The sequence below is a fragment of the Doryrhamphus excisus genome, linkage group LG17 (genome assembly GCF_037039965.1).
Source record: "Doryrhamphus excisus strain RoL-2023G ecotype Guam linkage group LG17, RoL_Dexc_Guam_v1.1, whole genome shotgun sequence".
In the NCBI taxonomy this organism is placed as follows: Eukaryota; Metazoa; Chordata; class Actinopteri; order Syngnathiformes; family Syngnathidae; genus Doryrhamphus; species Doryrhamphus excisus.
Genome location: NC_136373.1, coordinates 5,251,862 through 5,273,303, shown reverse-complemented (window position 1 = coordinate 5,273,303; position 21,442 = coordinate 5,251,862). Strand labels below are relative to the sequence as shown.

The 21,442-nt window shown below is 37.9% G+C and overlaps 4 protein-coding genes across 5 annotated transcripts; 1 reads left to right on the top strand and 3 right to left on the bottom strand.

The window, feature by feature from the left end:
* Positions 1 to 103: 103 nt before the first annotated feature.
* atp5f1e (ATP synthase F1 subunit epsilon) lies at positions 104 to 1,247 on the bottom strand. The gene is made up of 3 exons (XM_058083314.2): positions 1,114 to 1,247; positions 647 to 768; positions 104 to 299 (listed from the first exon to the last, which is right to left on the bottom strand). Coding segments are annotated over exons 1-3 (156 nt in total). The 5' UTR covers positions 1,146 to 1,247; the 3' UTR covers positions 104 to 297.
* A 337-nt stretch (positions 1,248 to 1,584) lies between these two features.
* On the top strand, positions 1,585 to 6,142 carry LOC131136470 (PRELI domain containing protein 3B-like). Its single transcript, XM_058083313.2, has 6 exons — positions 1,585 to 1,751; positions 2,368 to 2,536; positions 2,608 to 2,697; positions 2,854 to 2,924; positions 4,726 to 4,828; positions 4,911 to 6,142. Exons 1-6 carry the CDS (start codon positions 1,720 to 1,722, stop codon positions 5,025 to 5,027), a joined length of 582 nt encoding a protein of 193 aa, XP_057939296.2. The 5' UTR covers positions 1,585 to 1,719; the 3' UTR covers positions 5,028 to 6,142.
* A 618-nt stretch (positions 6,143 to 6,760) lies between these two features.
* bpifcl (BPI fold containing family C, like) lies at positions 6,761 to 12,213 on the bottom strand. Of its 2 annotated transcripts, XM_058084687.2 has the most exons (15): positions 12,068 to 12,213; positions 11,878 to 11,992; positions 10,823 to 10,954; positions 10,528 to 10,683; positions 10,383 to 10,446; positions 9,890 to 9,950; positions 9,723 to 9,814; positions 9,478 to 9,654; positions 9,302 to 9,361; positions 7,897 to 8,064; positions 7,578 to 7,645; positions 7,475 to 7,517; positions 7,347 to 7,410; positions 7,154 to 7,230; positions 6,761 to 7,061 (listed from the first exon to the last, which is right to left on the bottom strand). In XM_058084687.2, exons 1-15 carry the CDS (start codon positions 12,165 to 12,167, stop codon positions 7,002 to 7,004), a joined length of 1,437 nt encoding a protein of 478 aa, XP_057940670.2. In that variant the 5' UTR covers positions 12,168 to 12,213; the 3' UTR covers positions 6,761 to 7,001. The 2 variants fall into 2 exon arrangements, with proteins under 2 accessions (XP_057940670.2, XP_057940671.2); XM_058084688.2 differs by lacking the exon at positions 10,383 to 10,446 and having other exon boundaries at positions 10,584 to 10,683.
* A 1,554-nt stretch (positions 12,214 to 13,767) lies between these two features.
* LOC131137575 (vesicular inhibitory amino acid transporter-like) lies at positions 13,768 to 17,881 on the bottom strand. The gene is made up of 2 exons (XM_058085690.2): positions 17,169 to 17,881; positions 13,768 to 16,393 (listed from the first exon to the last, which is right to left on the bottom strand). The coding sequence occupies exons 1-2, from the start codon at positions 17,550 to 17,552 to the stop codon at positions 15,206 to 15,208; spliced, it is 1,572 nt and encodes a 523-aa protein (XP_057941673.2). The 5' UTR covers positions 17,553 to 17,881; the 3' UTR covers positions 13,768 to 15,205.
* Positions 17,882 to 21,442: the final 3,561 nt, after the last annotated feature.

The window sequence follows — 21,442 nt, the reverse complement described above, 5'->3', positions numbered from 1 at the left end:
AATCAGAAAATCCAGAAAAGTCTGTATATATTTGAGATAGTTCACAATTTATTTTTCTTATATTTACTGAGGTGCAGATACAAATAATTGAACAAAACTCCACTTTCCCATGACTCTTATTTAATGCAGTTTTAATTACTGATAACAGTGCTGGAAATGGAAGTAATTCATTTGTCTGTACTGTTGCAGAAATCAATTTTGACGTCATCCATCGTTTTTTGGGGTCTCTAAATAAAAATGTCAAGACGGTTCTGGCAGACAGGGACAGGAGGGAATGGGCTACACCAGAGGATCACATTCTGCAGAGACAAACAATGCAGGATTTTCTATGAAAATTCATATGCAAGCAACATAAGGAAAAGGACTCTAAATGAGAAACTTAAAGCCACTCAATCAATTAATTAGATTTGCATAATTGCACATAGAAACACACTGTACAATTGGACTGGGGTGTCAAACTCTGACACTGCAAGTTTTCCTTCCAGCCAATCACTAAAGCAGGTGATTTTAATGTCACTTCAATTGGAGCAAAGAGCTCATCAATGAAATCACCTGATGTATAAACTGTTTGGAAGACAATACCTGCAGTGCTTTGGCCCTCCATTGATTTGCATTTTATCCCGATAATGAAGACACTGCAACTTACATGCCGTTTTGGGTTTTACAACTTTGACGCTGGCTTCTGCAGCCTTCATGGCTTCACTTTTCGCCTGCGGCTTGAGGGCGGCCCGCACTGCGCTGGCGCAGATGGCCGAGAAGCGGATGTAGCTGCAAAACAGATGACTTGGTTAGTAACATGCTAAAGGACAAGCCATTCTTACCATACCATTCCATTCTATTCTATCCGTCAAAAAGTGCCACCATTGACAAACAAACAGTATATGTAACTTATAAACACAGCATTATTATAATTTGTGTAACATAACATTAAATAAATCGCGGACAGAATGACTAGCATAGCATAGTGACAAAATAGCACAGCTCCGTCAAGTCTGTTTGTCTGATGAGTTACAAACCACACTTATTACTGCATAAACTAAACATCACAAAATAAACGTGAGATTCAACACTTATATTAAATGCGTATATAGTTCTTTTTATTTATTTTTTTACCTGAGTCCTGCTTGTCTCCAGTATGCAACCATCTTGTCAGTCGAGTGTAGCTTCAAGGGCAGGTCGGACGCGTGCCTGATGACGTCATTTACAAGCGCGAAGCTTTGGAGATTGACAGCTCACTAACCGCCTCCATTTGGTAAATAATTCGAATAAAACAAAGATTTTTTTTGTCTTATGAAATGATATATAATTTTAAACAATATTTTTTCAACATATTACTTTTTTGTTGTTTTTTTGGAAAATATAATTGTGTGGTTAAAATTACGGTAAGAAATGACGTTTTAATGCAATGAAAAAAATCATATTCCGTCTATAACAACTGCTATACGTATTAAATATGATCCTATTAATCATCAAACCCCCAACTTAGAATTTATACATTCATTTGCAGATGTTAAATACATTAAATACATTTTAAAAAACAAAAAACAAAAAAGTTAAACGCTGTATACAAACTATTCCTGTCACGCCCGCTAGGGGGAGTGAGCTTGTCGTGCCTCCATGAGAGAAGACGTCTTTTTCCACCCGACCTTTCTTCCCTCTTCACGGCGGTCACGCTGTCATTAGCAGCCGGCTCCCAGTGTCTGACAAACCTGCCAAAACATGAAGATCTGGGCGTCAGAGCACATTTTCAAGTGAGCTTTCTGTTTTTTCCTATACCACATCCGTTACTGTGTAGTTTCTTACACATTTTCCTCATTGAGACGTTTCTTTTCTAGCTTTTAGCAGCAAAGCTAAGTACTTTAACTACACGTTAAAGTATCCAAAATGGATACCAGTCTCATGACTTTGGACACTGTAGTCGCATTTACCGCCAATCTCTGGCATTTAAGCTAGCTGACCGAAAGCTAGCCTAACTTTGTGTGTTAGCGTTAGCAGTGTTAGCATTCCGGTGCTAGCACGAGTCAGCTGACTCGTGACTATATGTCGAGCTTTTCGAGCTTTATTATTTGTCTTATTATTTTCTTTTATATATGTCGATAAAGCTATTGTTACACGCCAGTCAAATAAAGTGGTAGTTATGTTGTCATATCTGTCATTGCTTATCATCAAGATAGAAGCTGACATAACCGTTATTACATAACGGGCTGTCTAGTGATGCCGGAACAGAAATGCATCTTAAAGAGTTTGTTTCGTGAATTCAACGTAGTTTAATAATAATAATAATATAGTTATTAACGTAGTTTAATAATTTCGATTTTTTTTTATTGTGTGTTAACATGCTGAACTAAACAATTCATATTTCAACAGCCACCCATGGGAGACGGTGACCAAGGCAGCCATGCAGAAGTACCCCAACCCTATGAACCCCAGTGTGTTTGGCGTAGACGTTTTGGACAGAAATGTGGACAAAGATGGACGGTTACACAGTAAAAGACTGCTCAGCACAGAGTGGGGTCTGCCGGCCATAGCGAAATCTGTAAGTGCAATTTAATGAAGCCTTTGAAACGGCAAATGGATGAAGGATTTGATGCGTTCCTTTTCCTGCAGATTATCGGAGTAACAAGAACACACACCTATGTCCAAGAACACTCAGTAGTGGACCCCCGCTTAAAGATCTTTGAGCTCAAATCTACAAATGTGAGTAGCGCTGAATGCAAATTTAAAGAGAAATTATATTTGTATTTATTTATTTATTTTACATACAGAAGGCTCCACACTTTAACATAGAATATTTCCACAGTAAGACACACTATAAACCTTGCAATCCAACCTACACTTGTTTGCTCCCCTCAGATCTCCTTCACGAACTTGGTGTCTGTGGATGAGAAGTTGACATACAAGCCACATCCGCAGGACCCTGATAAGTAATTACCTTTTATTATTTGGAATTGTATCTTGTTAAAACACTTTATAATGCCTCATGATCATTTGACACAGCAACTCAACGCAAAGAGAGCAAATATTGTGCAGTACCATGTACTGTAAATAATGGGAACATCACTTTTCAGAATCAGAATTAGAATCAGAATCGCCTTTATTGTCATTGTATTGCATACAACGAATTTTGAGTGCATTTTGTAGAAGGTAAATAAGGAAGTAAGGAAAAGGATAGAAATAAACAAGTAATAACAATATAAATATAAAAGTGGCAGGTGCTGTTCAAAATAAGTGTAAATAATGTACATCAAAAACAATAGCCTATACAGTAACAAAATGTAGAATTGCAGTCAAAAACAATAATAGTATTGCAGTCAAAAACAATAATAATGACAATAACAAAATGTAGTATGAATCTTATTGCACATAAGTCCAGTATTACACGTTTGAAGCATTATTGTACATAACAGTGAGGTGTATGTTTCTGTTTTGACGACGGGCTGCACGGCAGTCAAGCGGTTAGCGCGCAGACCTCACAGCTAAGAGACCCGAGTTCAATCCCATCCTCAGCCATCTCTGTGTGGAGTTTGCATGTTCTCCCCGTGCATGCGTGGGTTTACTCCGGGTACTCCGGTTTCCTCCCAAATTCCAAAAACATGCTAGGTTAATTGGCGACTCCAAATTGTCCATAGGTATGAATGTGAGTGTGAATGGTTGTTTGTCTATATGTGCCCTGTGATTGGCTGGCGACCAGTCCAGGTGTACCCCGCCTCTCACTTGAAGACAGCTGGGATAGGCTCCAGCACCCCCCGCGACCCTCATGAGGATAAGCGGTAGAAAATGAGTGAATTAATGAATGGTTTTTCATTGAAGTAACCTAGAGATATTGGGGTGGGATTTAATAAGTTTTACTTCTTCCTACTCCATTTCGAGCTTTCAATGTGTTCTATATTATTTTTTCTTGCTCAAAGACTATTGTGGACTTGATTGTGCTATTTTGTATATATTCTGTTGTATGTTTTGCGACAGTGCATTGTTTTGCTCGAAATAAATTACAAACAAAACAGTATATGGGGAAGTCTGGCGCAGTGCAGCGCACCCACGCCTCCGTCCCTTGCAGTTACCGTATTTTCTGTGCTATAAGTCACTCCAGAGTATAAGTCGCACAAGGCCAAAAATGCATAATTAGGTAGAAAAAACATACATAAGTCGCACTGGAGTGTGAGTCGTATTTTTTACGGGTAATTTATTTGACAAACTACTTGACCAAAACAGACATTGCGCACTCTTGGAAGGCAAGTTCTAACAATAATAAAATAATAGAGAACATGCTAGGTTAATTGGCGACTCCAAATTGTCCATAGGTATGAATGTGAGTGTGAATGGTTGTTTGTCTATATGTGCCCTGTGATTGGCTGGCTGCTGACCAGTCCAGGGTGTACACCCGCCTCTCACTTGAAGACAGCTGGGATAGGCTCCAGCACCCCCCGCTTCCCACGTGAGGATAAGCGGTAGAAAATGAATGAATTCATAATTTTGACTGCAATTTTTAATGTAGTTTTAGCAACACGTATGCAGCAAAAATAGACTTAATAGTCCCGCGATGGTGGTTATCAACTTACTTTGTCAAGTTCACATGAAAGGGAGCGTTTGGCTGAAAAGTGATGCAATCTCTGCCGGTGAGTGCGTAATTATTATGGAGCATTATGAGTTCTTATTTTTCAATGATCAATTATTTTTCTAGTAGTTTAGTTAGCTAAGTTTGGATGTTGTTGTTGTGTCAACCAGGACTGTGCTGACCCAGGAGGCTCTGATCAGTGTGAAAGGTGTCAGCCTGAGCAGCTACCTGGAGGGTCTCATGGCCAATACTATCTCTGTCAACGCTGGCAAGGTGAAGTTTAAAAAAAAAAAAAAAAACTCACACACTAACACACATTAATGTTTTTGAATTAATTTTTTTACTCTTACTTCAGGGTCGCGAGGCGATGGAGTGGGTCATCCGGCGGTTGAATACAGAAATCGAGGAGCTGGCAGCGACGGCACGCAGCACCATACGTGTACCCATGGCGGCGGCAGTGGCAGACGAATGATAGTGGGTCTCCTCCAATCACGAACTCATGCACTTCTATTGATGCTTCCCTCTTCCTCCAGGGGGAGCTCACCTCAACTACCAGTAAAGCCTAATGCCGCAGCCTAAACCCCAACTTAATACCCTTTTACTTTTATTTGTCTTTTCATGTCTTTTCCACCCTCGACGACCACAAATACTGTAATTGTCGCTCATGCTTGCATTTTTCTTCTGTGGTCCAAGCCAACATGTCCCCCCCACACAGGCAAAATGTCCACAATAATAACAGTGAAATGCTGCAGAGATAAGGACAAGCCAGTGTACGTGGCGCGTGTCTCACTACTGGAGGAAGTACGTAAGTAAATAAGCACTGTCAAACCCACGCATCCATTGTCTACGCCACTTGTCCTCATTGGGGACACAGGGGGGTATGCTGGAGCTTATCCCAGCTGACTTTGGGTAGAACATTCTATTTAAAAGTCACTTTCTTCATACGTCTCTCTGTGGTCAGGAGAGGCTGTTACAAAGTATTCTTTTAACGTCAGCTGACCTCATTCTGTCCTTGTTTATCTTTCTTTTATTTTTATTTTTTACCGTCCCTTTGGAAGCCCCTCGTACTTCCTCGCTATCTTTTATTCCGCAGTGCCGCTCGCTCAAGCATCAAGTGACCATTTTGAATGTGAAAAACATGACAGGAAGGATTTTTGTTTTGTTCCGGGTGCCGTCAAATGTGCCATCATCACATATTTGTTTTGAAGTAAGTGTTATGCGAATTTCATTTATCTGCCTCAAAATGATTCAACACCCCCCCCCACATTGTAAATTCTGACTGAAGATTATTAGTGAACAATTTAAAAAGCTGCCTATTTATCATAAGTAGCCATGAATTCAAAGTCCGGTGGGGGGGGTTAAATGGTTTTCTAGGTGCAGCTGTGTCTTGTCCATCCATCCATGCAGTATCTCCTTTAATAAACTGATGTTTTCTTATGGGGAACATTTTAAAAACCAGGGGCTGTAAATAGGTTTATATTTATATTGTCGCGGTGTTACATTCCAAGAATGTCAACCTGTAACTAAAACAACAACAACAAAAAAAGGCACAAATGTGAATAATAAACATGTCACTGTTTAATGACACTGGTGGTGGTGAAATCTTTTGATCTGCACTGAAAGTTGGAATTTGGATTTTTTTATTACACTTTGAGAGAAGAGAGACTGTTTTGGGGTGCCAGGGTATAGAATGTAGGTCTTAACAATTAACTAATAACGCTAACAATAAGCCATCAAAATCAGAGTCAATATGAATTAGTGGCTTCATCAATATTCCCTTTCGCTCCCCATATTGGGAAGATATTGAATTTTTTTTTGTTTCAGTCCTTTTTTATGATAAATCCTGCCTAACAAAATGAAAAATATATTTTTAAATCAACTTTCTATGTCCATGTTGGAAGTAATAAGAAATAAAGTAATAAAACTGTCTCATATATGATTGATTAATTAATTGAAATTAATTTAAAATAAATGTAAACAAATAAATTAATTGAAATTAATTTAAACAAATTAATTGAAATTAATTTAGAATAATTATTCATATATTAGACAGTTGTATTACTTTATTTCTTATTACTTATTACTTCCAACATGGAAATAGAAAGTTGATTAATTCATGATTGATTGTATAATGGTTGACTAATTATTTTTAATTAATTAATTTTAATCTGATTAAATTCAAATAATTGGATTGTGTTTACTTAATTAATCTAATTAATTAGATTTTTTTTATTAATTAATCTAATTTTAATTAATTAGAATTACGATGTGCCATTTTTTACTACAAGGTGAAGCATTCCTTGTTGTACTTTCATACACTAAGATATGTCCTACGAGATACATGGTAGTAGTCTACAGCCATGCCTTTAGTGAGTAATTGTAAGAGGCGTGGAAAAGTAAAAATGAACACAATGATTAAAAAAAAAAATGTGTGCTCAAATGTGTGCTAGCTAAGACGGCGGTCACTTGGCTGCAGTTTAGCATCCGAACAGAAAGCAACGAATCCCTGTTGGGTGTGGGGGGAGGGGCGGGGGGCACAAAAATCAACAATAAGTCTCCTCTTAAATTCCTCCAATTGTTTTTATTAGTAGTACTCACCTCTTCTACTGTAAGAACCGAATTGACCAGTAGTGCCTGTGTTGTTTGTGGTAAAGCAAAGCCTGTGGACAGTTTGTCTGCAAATCAAGCAACATCCAATCAACATCCAAGTACTAGAATTTCAGGAAAAATGAATAAAAAATAAATAAATAAAAGAATGAATGCTTGGTTAATTGAGTGTAATCCAACTCACCATTGATGTAAGGCAAAACAAACATTTTCATCGCCATCTTTGCCAAGTTTTCCAAAGCAGCGGTCTGCAAAGAGAACCTTTTTTTTAAACTTGAGGCTCCAATATTTTATTCTGAAGCAAGCGTGTACCTTAAAGGGTCCGATAACAGTTGCTACCAGGGTCAGTGTGAAACTGTTTGAAAAGAGGTTATTACTTTTTGTTCAAAAACAGACACCATTATTGTACTCTCACTTGTCCATTGTCACCGAGCCCTTCAGGAATCCATCATCCGTCCACATTTTGCCCTTGAAGTTTGAATCCTTCATTAAAAAAAAGAAGTTAAATTTTTCTTTCAATATTAAATACAAGCCAACATAACTTAATTAATTTTAATAAATTTTAATAAATTTTAATTAATTTTAATTAATTTTAATTAATTTTAATTAATTTTAATTAATTTTAATTAATTTTAATTAATTTTAATTAATTTTAATTAATTTTAATTAATTTTAATTAATTTTAATTAATTTTAATTAATTTTTCACAGGACAGAGGCCAGTGTAGTGCTCACCACATGCAGTTTAAACAGTGGGGTCCATGTGGCATTGGGCTGGATGGCGAAGGCCTTCACCGCGCCAGGCAAGTTGAGCGTGATGACCCCAGGGTGGAAGGAGAACACCGGGAAGTTTCTGGCGTAAGTGTGCAGAACCACGGGCAGGTCTGGAAACATCTTTGGCAACTGTGGAAGAATTAAGTTTCCCATCGAGGGGGGGGGGGGTCTGAGAAAACTTTTAAAGGTGGGTGACTTTGAGCAAAGCTTCATTTTAAATGGTTTGTGTGGCTAAACAATCCACATTTGGATCAGATGTCCGGTGGGGTACATTGTGGTCATCTACAACCACCCATTGCTGGAAATTTTGGCACGCACGCATGTCTGAGTTTTCTTATTTTTATGCTTTATGTAGGTAGGTAGATACTTTATTCATCCCCATGAATAATTAAATTAAATTAAATTAATAATAATTTTAAAAATAAAATAGAATAGAATACAATTGAATAAAAAAAATAAAATGATGTTTAATTATGCAGTTATGTTATAATAAAACAGTTAGTTAAATATGATAACAAACTAAAGACACTGGTATGTATGTCTGAATTTTCTTATTTTTATGCTTTATGTAGGTAGGTAGATATTTTATTCATCCCCATGAATAATTAAATTAAATTAAATTAGTAAAAAATAATAATTAAAAAACATAAAATAGAATAGAATAAAATTGAACAAAATAAAATAAAGTGATGTTTAATTATGCATTTATTTTATAATAAAACAGTTAATTAAATATGATAACAAACTAAAGACACTGGTATGTATGTCTGAATTTTCTTATTTTTACACTTTATTTATGTAGGTACTTTATTCATCCCCATGAATAATAAAATAAAATAATATGTTTAATTATGCATTTATGTTATAATAAAACAGTTAATTAAATATGATAACAAACTAAAGACACTGGTATGTATGTCTAAATTTTCTTATTTTTACACTTTATGTTGGTAGGTAGATACTTTATTCATCCCCATGAATAATAAAATAAAATGATGTTTAATTATGCATTTATGTTATTATAAAACAGTTAATTAAATATGATAAACTAAAGACATGTCTGAATTTTCTTATTTTTACACTTTATGTAGGTAGATACTTTATTCATCCCCATGAATAATAAAATAAAATAATGTTTAATTATGCATTTATGTTATAATAAAACAGTTAATTAAATATGATAACAAACTAAAGACACTGGTATTATGGTAAAGACACATACTAAATTAATATATACAACAAAATAGACGGTTAATTAAGAAGGTGATATATACTGGCATCTAGCGGCCTTTTTAGGTATTGCTAAAATTGAGAAATTAATGGAGTTTTTGTTTCCTTTGGGACACGTGATTAGATAATGGCTTACCTGAGGAATGAAGGGACCCAGCGAGCGGGTGTTAAGGTGCACAGGTGATCTGGGAGGTATCTGAATAAATAAAACAACAATTTATAACATAAAATGTAAATGTGCTATTTTATTAGGTATTCTCTGGAGACGTTTCCAACTACAAGCGGCCATTTTGTCTTCTCAGGTGAGCTCACCATGCTGTCATCTATAAAGATCTGCATTAAATCAGCTGAGAAGTATCCAAAGGAAGCGGAATTGAACGTGAAGTCAGACAGGCCCATGGACAGCATATAGGCCGGATACTCAGGTACCACGAAAAGCTGGGCCTCAAAGGGTGGCTCTTTTGGCCTTTTGATGCTGTAGAATTCTCCCTTAAAATGTACGTCAAATATTTATGTGTTAGCTTAAACTAATAAAAATAATATGTATATTTCCTGACCTGAAAACCAAGGCGAAGACTTGAAGCGTCAATAACAGGTTGGCCAGTGAGAGGCAGGTCCAGAATCAGGTCTCGATTCACCTGGAAAGTGACTAAAGAGAACTGAAATGTTTAGTTTTTGTCACAATTTTTTGGTAGAGTTTCTTTTTGTATCAGTAGTGCAATACCGTTCATAGCCTGTAGATGGCGGTCCAAGTTCACGATAAGTTCTTCCACAGCGTCGCAAAGCTGGCGAGAATGGAAACATTTTTATTTTTATTGAAACATTAATCTCATGACAACACATATTAAATCCAAATAAAAACATACAATGTAGTTTTTAAGGACTTTGTGGAAAAACACGAATAACAGGAATCAAATCAAATCGTCCATGTTACCTTAGTGCTAAAGGCTAGCCAAAGATCCTCTATATAACGACAGGAGTGCCCTGGATTTTTTGGGTTTTTTTTTATACGCCTGCTGCAAAAATCGGGACAAAGATTGTCTATATAAAAGCTTATATGTGTTAGTTAAAAAAATAAGACAATGCTTTAATATAATCCATCCACATATACTTATATATGTATAGACTACTACTATATACTGTACTGTATATGACAGTATTATACAAAACTCTAGTCAAAGATCCACACGTTAACTGTTAAAAAGCAGAACACTCACTTTGCCCTCTATTTGACCTTTGATTCGCGCTTTGAGATGCTTCACAAAAGGCTGGAGGATCCAACTGCAAACATGCATGTTTTTTTTGTTGTTTTTTTTACAATCTATTATAAAACTATTATGAAATGAGTTTTATATGTGCTACCTGGAGCCGCCGTAGAAACGTAAGTCCACGTCTCGAGTTTGAGTATCGCAGCTCACGTTGGTTAAAGACAAATGTCCATCAGCGTCGCTCCCCAGATGCACTACCGAGACCAAGTCCACTCCGAACAGAGCCATGTCGAAAAAGCCACTTCCGTATCTGAAAATACAAACTATATGTAAATAATTATAATAATACTAATTTGCACATTTTTTCCAAATGTGAATTTAGCAAACATCTTGTATCGAATTATCTATCTGAAGTGTCAAATCAAGAATTAACGTCATTTCTCACTCACATTATCCCACAGTGGGCCCGCCAAGCTCCTGTCAGTGCGATGCTGAAACCTACAATGGACATCTTCAGTCCTGAGACGTCTTGGTAGAACTCTATCGATGGCTCCGGAAAGTCACACTTGGCTATGGTGACACTTCAAGAAAGGAGAAGACAAGAAAAAAAATCAAGTTAAGTACACACTTCTATTAATAAAATAGTGCAACATGTTTTGCATGTTTTACTTTATTTTAATTTTATTTAGCTGCATTGTATTTCTTTAAAAACGTGACATCAAACATTGCCTGTAGTAGTAAAGGTTTCATGATGGCCACAGCTTGACCTTGGAACAGATTATTTATATTTCTATCATTATTTTCCAGTGGAAAAACTAGAACGAACAATGAAGTTACTTTTAAGTACACGGTCTGTTTTTAATTTATTCCACTCGTAGCCCGCCTCCGGGTATGCCCACGATACTGTGATTGGTCACACGCTCAAAGTGCTTCCTAAATATCAACCATATAAGGAAGTCTGTCCCTCTGTGACATCACAAAGGGTCACTTTAACCACGCCTTTTGAAACCAAGTGTTTTGAGCCATCCCAAACTTCTTTCAGTGCTCACTTCTAAATGCAGAAACCTCATTATCTGAAACTTTGGCATGGTTTAACACGAGAATACAAAATGTAACTACATTTATAGGTCAGAAAAGTAGAAAAAAGCATAATAGGTCACCTTTAAGAATGCATGAATGTACTTTGTCCGTTCCCAAAATCAGAGGAATTTCTTATACAACTAAATAAAACTAAAATAAAGTCAAGCAGAAACTTAACGTGCCCTTTTATGAGTTCCAGGGTCAGACTTAAAACCTTAAACTGTACATACAATGTGTGAAGTTACATTTTAGCATTCTTAACTGTCATCCATGTATAAAAAGCCACAGGCAATGTCTAAGTCAACATTTTTGTGGAATGTTACTGTCAATTATAGTAAAACGTAGCGCAAAATGTCACCTTTTTTGGTACCAATTCGGTATTTCATGATAGAACTACAAATAAAATGGCTATGTCGTCCTATACCCGGTTAGCGTGTAGCCTATGTGTCCCAGGAAGCTGAGGGGTATTTCACCGTCCATATCAGGGAATGTGACAAACTCCAGATTTTCCTGAATCCAGTCCGCAGCAACGGTTTTTCCTGCATGTCAGAGACAAAAAAAACACACAAAACATGCATGCTTTTTGTTATAGTAATTGATATAGATCTACTTACCATACTGGAGTCCTTTGTTGGTCAGGATGACTTGTACTGCAGGGTTTTTTTCTCCATATGTGCAAAAGATGAGTGCCATTATCACGCTTGGAAGAAGCATTTTGATATCAGAATCGAGGCTACTTTAATAAAAGCTGCTGCCTTTCACGGCCGTTTCTGAAATAATACAGTGTTTTATTTCCTGTATTACTGAGAAGTGAAACCTAACATATGACTTCTGTGTTTGTGTGGGCGGCTATCCCAAAAACAATTGCTGAACTGAAGTGAAACTGTCCTTTTCTTTAGTTTTTCATCAAAGCAACACTAATACGTATTATTAAATAGATTGTTTATTTCAGTGTTTTTTCTGAGCCATTGCATGTTTGTTTACATTGTTAAAATCTAAACAAACCACCTCACGTGCGGCCACGGAACGAGGCAATCGGGTACGTGTTGCCACACGGACGAATATTACATTGCTCTGCCAGTCTTTACACCACGGACACTCGACAATGATATAATAGTTGCAGAAAATGATGAATAAATGTTAATTTTAAAAAAAACGGATAATGGATAATTCCTCATGGAACACTATTGTGCCGCGGGACGGTGGTTGAACTGGTCTATCTATTTAACGAGAATGTTCTGTTGTTCCTACTGATAAAACCGCTAGCTAAAGATTCTCCATACGACACCGCTGTTCTACTGTTTTAAGGACCTAATGCAAAGGGTTTTGGTGTTTTTAAGGACCTACAGTAAAAACCTTAATCAAAGAGTCTTCATATGACAGTGTGATATATTGTTTGTGTTGCAATGTGCTCACTAAAAAGGGTTACATCTATTTAAAATTGATTTACAATTCACTCTGAATCAGTTAATCGGGGATCGATTGTCTATGTCTGCTAAGGGGGAGATCTTTGCGGCGGCAAATCATTCTGGATGAGGATGCTAGAGGGAGACATCGTTTCCGGCCATTCTTATTCACATATTTCCCCCTTTTTCAGGTATGTCACGGGCATTATATGTACTCGTTGCTGTACCGCAACATGTGAGCATTTTTGAACATGTTTGGTGCATTTTGGAAACTTTTTGAGACATAGTTTGGTACGGCGTTGTAGATGCTACATGGTACTGTAAGATAGCTAACTGACCTGTATGCTAGCTAACAGACGTCTGCTAGGAGTGTAATGTCACGGTTTATGTTTAATGTATGTATTTATATATATGTTTATTTAGATGTTTAAAATAACATACAAATTATTTGTGTTTGAGTTGACTGAAAAAGTAGAAAGGGTTTGTTGTTTTGTTGATTTGCTGTGCAGGTCTACTTGTGGGAAACAAAATGGCGACTGTGTGCTTGACATACATGTTTTTTGTGTGTGTGTGTGTGTGTGTATGAAATAAATAATTTTTTAAAAAAGCATTCTTGATGAGGATGCCAGAGGGAGACATCGTGTCCGGCCATCGTTATTCACATATTTCCCCCGTTTCAGTGTTATAACAAGAGCAGTGCTTTGCTGTTTTTAAGGACCCACTGCAAAGATTGTTTACTGTACATGACAGGAGCGCTCCTCTGCTTTGACTGTAAAAAAAAAACTATAGTCAAAGATCTTTATATCTGAATCAGTCAGTCTTTAAGGGCCTACTGGCAAAAACGCTAGTTCAAGATCATTCGCTTTACTGTATGTATAAATCCCATTTTCTACAAGAAAACATTGTCATCAGCAGCCATAAAATATTTCATTTATTGATCTCTTCATTCCACAAATACTCTTTGTCTCACACACCATGATTAGTTGCATTAAATCACAAATTGACAGGTTCCACAGGGAAGAGAATATCATCCAACAAACAGAACACTTTTTCATACGACACAAAGAGGAGCCACTTGCTTGCACTTTTTAAATTCACTCCATCCAGAATGACACAGAGAAAACAAACGATCTCTACCGAAGTTGAAGAAATGTACCCCAAAAAAAAAAAAAGATGAGTATTAGTCAAACCACTACACAGAATATATTCACGGCAGGTTATGACCACCATCTTTACTGCAGGGTGCTGGCTCGCTTTTATTAAGAGGTTTGTGCATTCCTGTATTGCATTAATATTGTGATATCCAAATTATTGAAGTATCATGAGTTTTACCTCATTTACCTCTGCATACGTTTTAAAATATTGCATTTTACTATTGTTTGCAACATCAGCTCTATTAATACGGACTGCGGTTTGCTTCTTACCGCTACGAAAACATTGGCTCTATTAATGTTGTGGCGGTCAAAGAGCATTTTAACTTTCTCATGCACTCCGAACCATTATTAAAGTTTAAAAAAAATGAACTTATTTACAATGATTTTTAACACCCTCTTCACAAAATATTAGTCAGCCATGCAACATCCTGCCTAAGCACCCCACTCTGGATTCCATCTTCCACACTATAGACCACTTGGTATTAAAAATCTTGTCCACACATAGACACACACTCATAAACTAAAGTACACAACCTGTGTCTCAATTCCAATACTCCCATCAATACACTTCATTATGTATAATATGGACGCCATGTACTTATATCCCTGGTTGAACGGTTTTACCGTACACTATAATATGTATGGAAGCACGCAAATTGAGACACATAGTAGTGTACACAGTATACTTATCGAAGTATGCTGACGGTAGCATCGGTTCACTTTTTTTTTTTTACACTTGTATAACAGTTAAGCATGTTAAAATGTCCGTATAAACATAAAGATGGCAGCAGTTTGACCACAGAACACAAACATAATTGAAGAGGGTGTATATTTCTTTTCCGAAATTATTGTTTTGCATGTGGGACGTATTAGCTAAGTAGCAGCTGGAATATCTAAACAGCAAACAAAACAGTTTTTTACGCACATGCAGTACGTGACATACGCAAAACCCGAGTATGAACACGTACTCACACACACACACGTGACTTGAGGACACAGTGTCTTCGCCGTCCGTAAAGGAGACTTTTATATTACACCATGATTGTAGAGTTTATTATTGCACGTCATCATCACAAAAAGGCAAAATCAAAAGTTATACAATTTACACAATATAATTGTTTTTTCTTCCTCTGGATGAGGTCACTGCCACCTGCCTGGTCAGGTAGCGGTTTGGGATGAAAAAAAAAAGCTCTCAGTCTTGGATATTGTACCTGAAAGCTTCTATGAGCCCTTCAATGGAGTGAATGAAGCCCGATACGGCGCAAATACCCCCGATGACAAAAATAGCCACGTCGAAGAAGACATGATGCCACAGCAGGTTCCTCCACTGCAGCTTCAGATGAAAGAGGCTTGGTAGCAGGAAGCACAAACCGGCGCCTGTGAGGCTCCCGGTGAGACCCATAAGAAGCGCAAAATGCGGAACAAACACAGCCATTAGAAGAGTGAACACCACAAGAGCAACACGGAGCCCCAGACCCCAGGATTTGAGCTGGCCGCCTGGGCTGTAGCAATTTGGGAACAAGGCCTGCCCACCATCCTGGAACAGCGACTTCTCCAGGACTTCAACAGCGGCGAAGAAAGGCAGTGGATAGGACAGCAGCGCTTTAGCTACCAAAAAGATGTTGACAACAGCACGGATAGCAGACGGGAGGTTATCCGTAATGACCTCCTTGGTGGCGTCGGCCCATGTCAGGTATGCCACCAAGGCGAAGAGACCCTTGAGAACGCAGGCGGCGATATGCGTCCACTCCATCATGCAGTGGAACTCGGAAGGCCGCTGCATGTTGCCTTCCAGCGACGGCAAAAAAATCTGCGAAGTGTAGCTGAAGACGATGATACCGATGGAGATGGGGAACTTCTTGACATCGATGTAGAACTTCACCTTCTCCCATGCCCACTCACGAGCACGGGAGAGGCAGTACGCAATCACGAGGACGTTGATAACGATGTGAGCTATCGTGCACAGCAAACTGAACTTGGACACGGCTTTCAGGTTTTTTAGGAAAGCGCAGGGAAGAAGCGCCGCCGTTGCCACCACCGACCACGCCTTCTGAGAAACAGGAAGACCCGGGAAGCTGTTGTACATCAAGTTGCCACTCACCACCACATACAGAATACACGTCATGACCAGCTCGATGATTTGCGCCACGTTCACAACGTGGCCGCCCAGAGCGGGAAAGCGTGGTGCACAACAGGCGTTAGCCACGTCCACGTAGGTGTCGCGGACCCGCACTTTGATACCATCCTCGTTTTCTTCATAGAGACAGGCGATGAGGATCTTGCCCGTGTAGCAGCACACCACTGCTGCAAAGATGATAAGAAAGAGACCCAGGTAGCCACCATGCAGGATGGCGTAGGGCAGGCCGAGGACGAACATGCCCTGCAGGGGGGGGGGACAAACAAGCACGGCCGAACCGTCACAAAACATGGAGGCTGCACCTTACATAATCTTTTCATTACAGAAAAAAAATATTTTTAATTATTTATACCATAGACGAATCATCTAAACAAAATCATTTAATTCATCAATATTAATTTATAAAACTGCTTTTAAATATTTTTAATTGCATAAAAACAGCTACATTGTTGATAACATAATTTACATAATCCCCCCTTATCACCAATCACCAGTGGTTTGACCCTTTCATTTAAATTCATTCATTTCGGATTTAAACCGTATTATAAATCTTATAACAGTAGGTTTTTGTTGCTTTTTTTTTAAAATTATTATTATAATTTTTGCCGCCTTCACTGAGCCACAGCACTGATAAAAAGGATTTACATAATTTTTCTTTCACCAATACATCGGTTTAATTTTAAAATAAAAACAAACATCATTTTTTAATAGTTGATTTCGGTGTTTTTTTTAATATTTCTGTATTTGCTACCAAAATAAAATTCGCACCCTGAGGGTAGAAGATTTAAATAGTAGGGATTTTATAACACTATTTTCAAAATGTCTTTTAATTCATTGTAGCCTTTATTAGTTGTAATTTTTATGTACTTTTTTACATAAAAAAATTGTATACATTTTAATGTATTTTTGGTATGTTGAAATTGTATAACATTATTTTTTTTGTCGTATTTTAATAGGCTGTCCTCCTGTGCCGTGTTGCGTTCAAGGTGACATTAGGCCCAATCCGGACGACGTGTACCTGAATGGCATTAGTGACGTTCCATCCAGCCTCCCACGACGTGATTTTGGGCTTGTCCTCGTCCAGGGATCCCCCGGTCTTAAGTGACGCGGACCTGGGTCCGGTTCCGTCCCTCTGGTAGTGGCTGTCCCCGGCCTCGAGGCCTCCCTCACCGCCGCCACCGTCATCGTCGTCCCCTCCCTGGAAGGTGTCCATTTGCATGCCTTGCCTGTAGTCATAATCCAGGTCGTCGCACTCCGCGAAGCCCACGCCCTCTTCGTCCGTGGCGGCCTGGAAGCCGAGGCGGGCGAACACGCCGCTGACCTTGGCCTGGGACTTGTTGGAGACCGTGTGGGCCGCGTTGGTCAGCTTGTTGGTCAGCTTGTGTCGGATCAGGTGAGCCATTGTCTCCGCTTAATCGTCAAAATCCAGAAAGCGAGAAATGAAATAAAATTTTATATAATAATAATAATAATTTTTTTAATGCCCTTGCTGGTGCTGCACAGTCATGTCGTCGAGTCCCAACACCGCACTCCAAAAAAAAAAATCCTCTCGGCTCGCTCGTCCATCATCCAGCCCCCCCACTAAAAATACTTTTAAAAAAATCAACCTTAAAAATATACCCTTGTTCGTTTCAATATAAATAAAATAATTGTTAAATATATGAAACTGGAAGCAGGGAATGTGTGACTGCTACGTCGTACAAGGACAAGGAGAGATAGAGAAAGGGGGAGGCAGTCACGACAAATCACGTGGAAAAGTGTGCGCGTGTGTGTGTGGGGGGGAGAACCCACGCAATTGACAGTGTGACATTATGAATGAAGCAATGATGACACCTTACTTCCTGTCTGCGTTATTTACCCATATTTATCGATATTTTTTGTGCAGAATTGCAATTTTTCCACTTTCAATTTTATACGTTTTGTGTGATAGAATTATTGCACACTATAAACACAAGAAATACATATTATTAATTACCATTTACCAGAAAGGTGTTTTTGTGCCTTATTGGTCCACAAAAGCCAATTATCAAAAACAGTATAGGAGTAATACAATTATTCATTCATTCATTTTCGATACCGCTGATCCTCACTAGATTTGCGGGGGTGCTGGAGTCTATCCCAGCTGTCTTAGGGAGAGAGGCGGGATACACCCTGGACTGGTGGCCAGCCAATCACAGAGCACATATAAAGACAAACAACCATTCACACTCACATTCATTCATTCATTCATTCATTTTGTACCGCTTTTTCCTTACTAGGGTTGCGGGATGGGGTGCTGGAGTCTATCCCAGCTGTCTTCGGGAGAGAGGCGGGGTACACCCTGGACTGGTGGCCAGCCAGCCAATCACAGGGCACATATAAAGACAAAAAACCATTCACACTCACGTTCATATTTTAATTTTAATTTATTTTTTTGACTCCGTTTTCTTTTTTCTCAGGGCACATAGACAAACAACCATTCACACTCGCATTCATACAATTTTAATTTTAATTTTAATTTTAATTTTAATTTTAATTTTAATTTTAATTTTAATTTTAATTTTAATTTTAATTTTAATTTTAATTTGATTCATTCATTCATTTTCTACTGCTTTTCCTCACGAGGGTCGCGGGGGTGCTGGAGCCTATCCCAGCTGTCTTTGGGCGAGAGGCGGGGTACACCTTGGACTGGTGGCCAGCCAATCACAGGGCACATATAGACAAACATTTTAATTTTAATTTTAATTTTAATTTTAATTTTAATTTTAATTTTAATTTTTGTATTTTTTTGGGGCAATGTTTCCTAATTAACAGCTGGGATAGGCTCCAGCACCCCCGTGACCCTCGTGAGGATAAGCGGTAGAAAATGAATGAATGAATGTTTCCTAATTAACGTTTTTATTTTGCACCCTGCCGCTGGGAGCTCACAACAGGCCGATGCGTCACACACAAGATGTTGCACTAAAAACACACACACACATCTGTTTTTGCACATCTGTCGCATCTAAAATGGAAAACACCGACATAAGTGAGAATTTCTGTACAGTATTTTGTTTCTACAAGCAAACATTCCCTTTATATAGATTTGTATTGTTTTCTCATGCATGCACTTTGCAGCTTTAAAAAAAATGGAACATTTGTTAATGGAACATATTGTATTCCGGATTAGCAGCAGCAGCAGGCTGCAAGAACGCAACTCGTTGCTGATATGATGAGCATGCATGGCCCGCAGCAAGCGTGCAACCGTGGAAAGCTCCCACCCGCACGCACATCTTCATGCATCTCGGTACTAAACCGTATTGTTTTAACAATGTATCGTATTATATCATGTATTTGAAGACGCATACATATCCGACATACTGTAATATATATATATATTCAGTATATAGAATAAATACGATTATTTCTTCCCTACCTCAGCTCTCTGCATGCAGCTTACATATAATCTGCTGTGACAAGGCTGAGCAAGTGTCATCGTTTTTTTTTCTTCCTATATAGCAAAAAAAGGGGGGAGCCCAAAGCAGCCAGATTTTTAAAATATTAATCAAAAATAATAATAATAAATCATATGAATGATGGAATTAGGTGAATTTAAATGGTGCATGTTTTCATGCTTGGCTTTGCATGCATGCATGCATGCAGCTGCTGTTGGTGCTCAGGCTCACACAGCGCTTGTTGTTTACTGTGTCACCCACGTCTGACTAGGCGTGTGTGTGTGTGTGTGTGTGTGTGTGGAGTTAGGAGATAGCCACGGTCCTTCAGGCATCTCACCCCTCCCCCTCTACCCCCCCCCCCCCCTTTCCCTCTCCTCATCATGGTCACATCATGCACACACTGGATCGGCTGCAAATGTCACATGTACACGCATATAGTATAAGTACACACTCTGCAATTAGATTAATAATATTTTATTTTAGTACAGTGATTTTGTAGTCTATTATTATTATTGTGCATATTTGTTTATTTTCTATTTTTTACAAATCAAATTATATATTGTTATATATTATTATTATATATTATTATTATATATTATTATTATATATTATTTTATATTATTATTATTATTTATTATTATTATATATTATTATTATATTGTATATTTTTATTGCATTTTTTATATATTTGCATATTTGTTTATTTTCTATTTTTTACAAATCAAATTATATATTATTATTTTATATTATTATTATTTATTATTATTATATATTATTATATTATATATTTTTTAGATTCATTGAATTTTTTCCTCGAAGCTCCTATAAAAAAATAATAAAAAAAATGTCTACCTTCTTTGAAAAGGTATACTATTTTTTACAAATTAAATTATATATATTTTTTACATATGTGTTTTTTTTTATTTTTCCCCAAAGCTCCTATAAAAAAAAAGTCTACCTTCTTTGAAAAGGTATTTTAAATTGGTTACCAGGGTAACCAATGTAGCTTCTATCTCTGCATAAAAGGATTAATTCAACACTGTGTGTGTGTGTGTGTGTGTGTGTGTAGGCCCGATACGGAGAGGCTTATAGCCGCATCTTAACACTGCTGACTGGGAGCCATAATCTCTGATAGTTGCCATGGTCACAGCAGCAATTGGACGTGTGTGTGTGTTGATATTTGATTGTGAAAATTAATTTTTTTTTCAGTCCCCCCCTCCCCCTTGTATTTTAGAGTCTTGATTATGACTTAGCTAACTGAAACAGCCTTTATGTAATTATTCCTTTTTTTAACAATTAAAAAGCATACCCAAAAAAGGAGGTTTTTATACAGTAAATTATGACACACATAAATGCATGGATAGTGGCAGGTGCACAAACACCCCCCCCCCCTCCCGGCGCATAAAAACCCCAAACAGTGCAGCATGGCTCAAAGGGGCCACCGAGTGAAGAGAGCTGCAGTGACAGACTCTTGTTGTGGAGGAGAGATAAAGGTCATAGTGCACGTTTCTCTGAGTGAAGTGGATGTTTGTGTGTTTGCATGCATGTCAGGGTGTGGAGGGAAAAAGTCGCAGAGGTTGAAGATGAGGTTGAGGTGGTGTCTGTGTGGTTGTTGTGGTGCTTCATCTCCTGTTATCTGTTATCAAAGGTCTACCTTGATATCAGGCCTGAGGCTAACGCTAATTGGCTTGCTCTCATAATAAATATCCAGTATATAGGATGGCATCGTGATATCATATTGACAGGTTAGGATACGAATACGAATAGAAACCAAACTGACCAAATCCACTGCCTTCCTGGACTGGTGGCCAGCCAGCCAATCACAGGTTTGTTTATAGACAAACAACCATTCACACTCATATTCATACCTATGGACAAT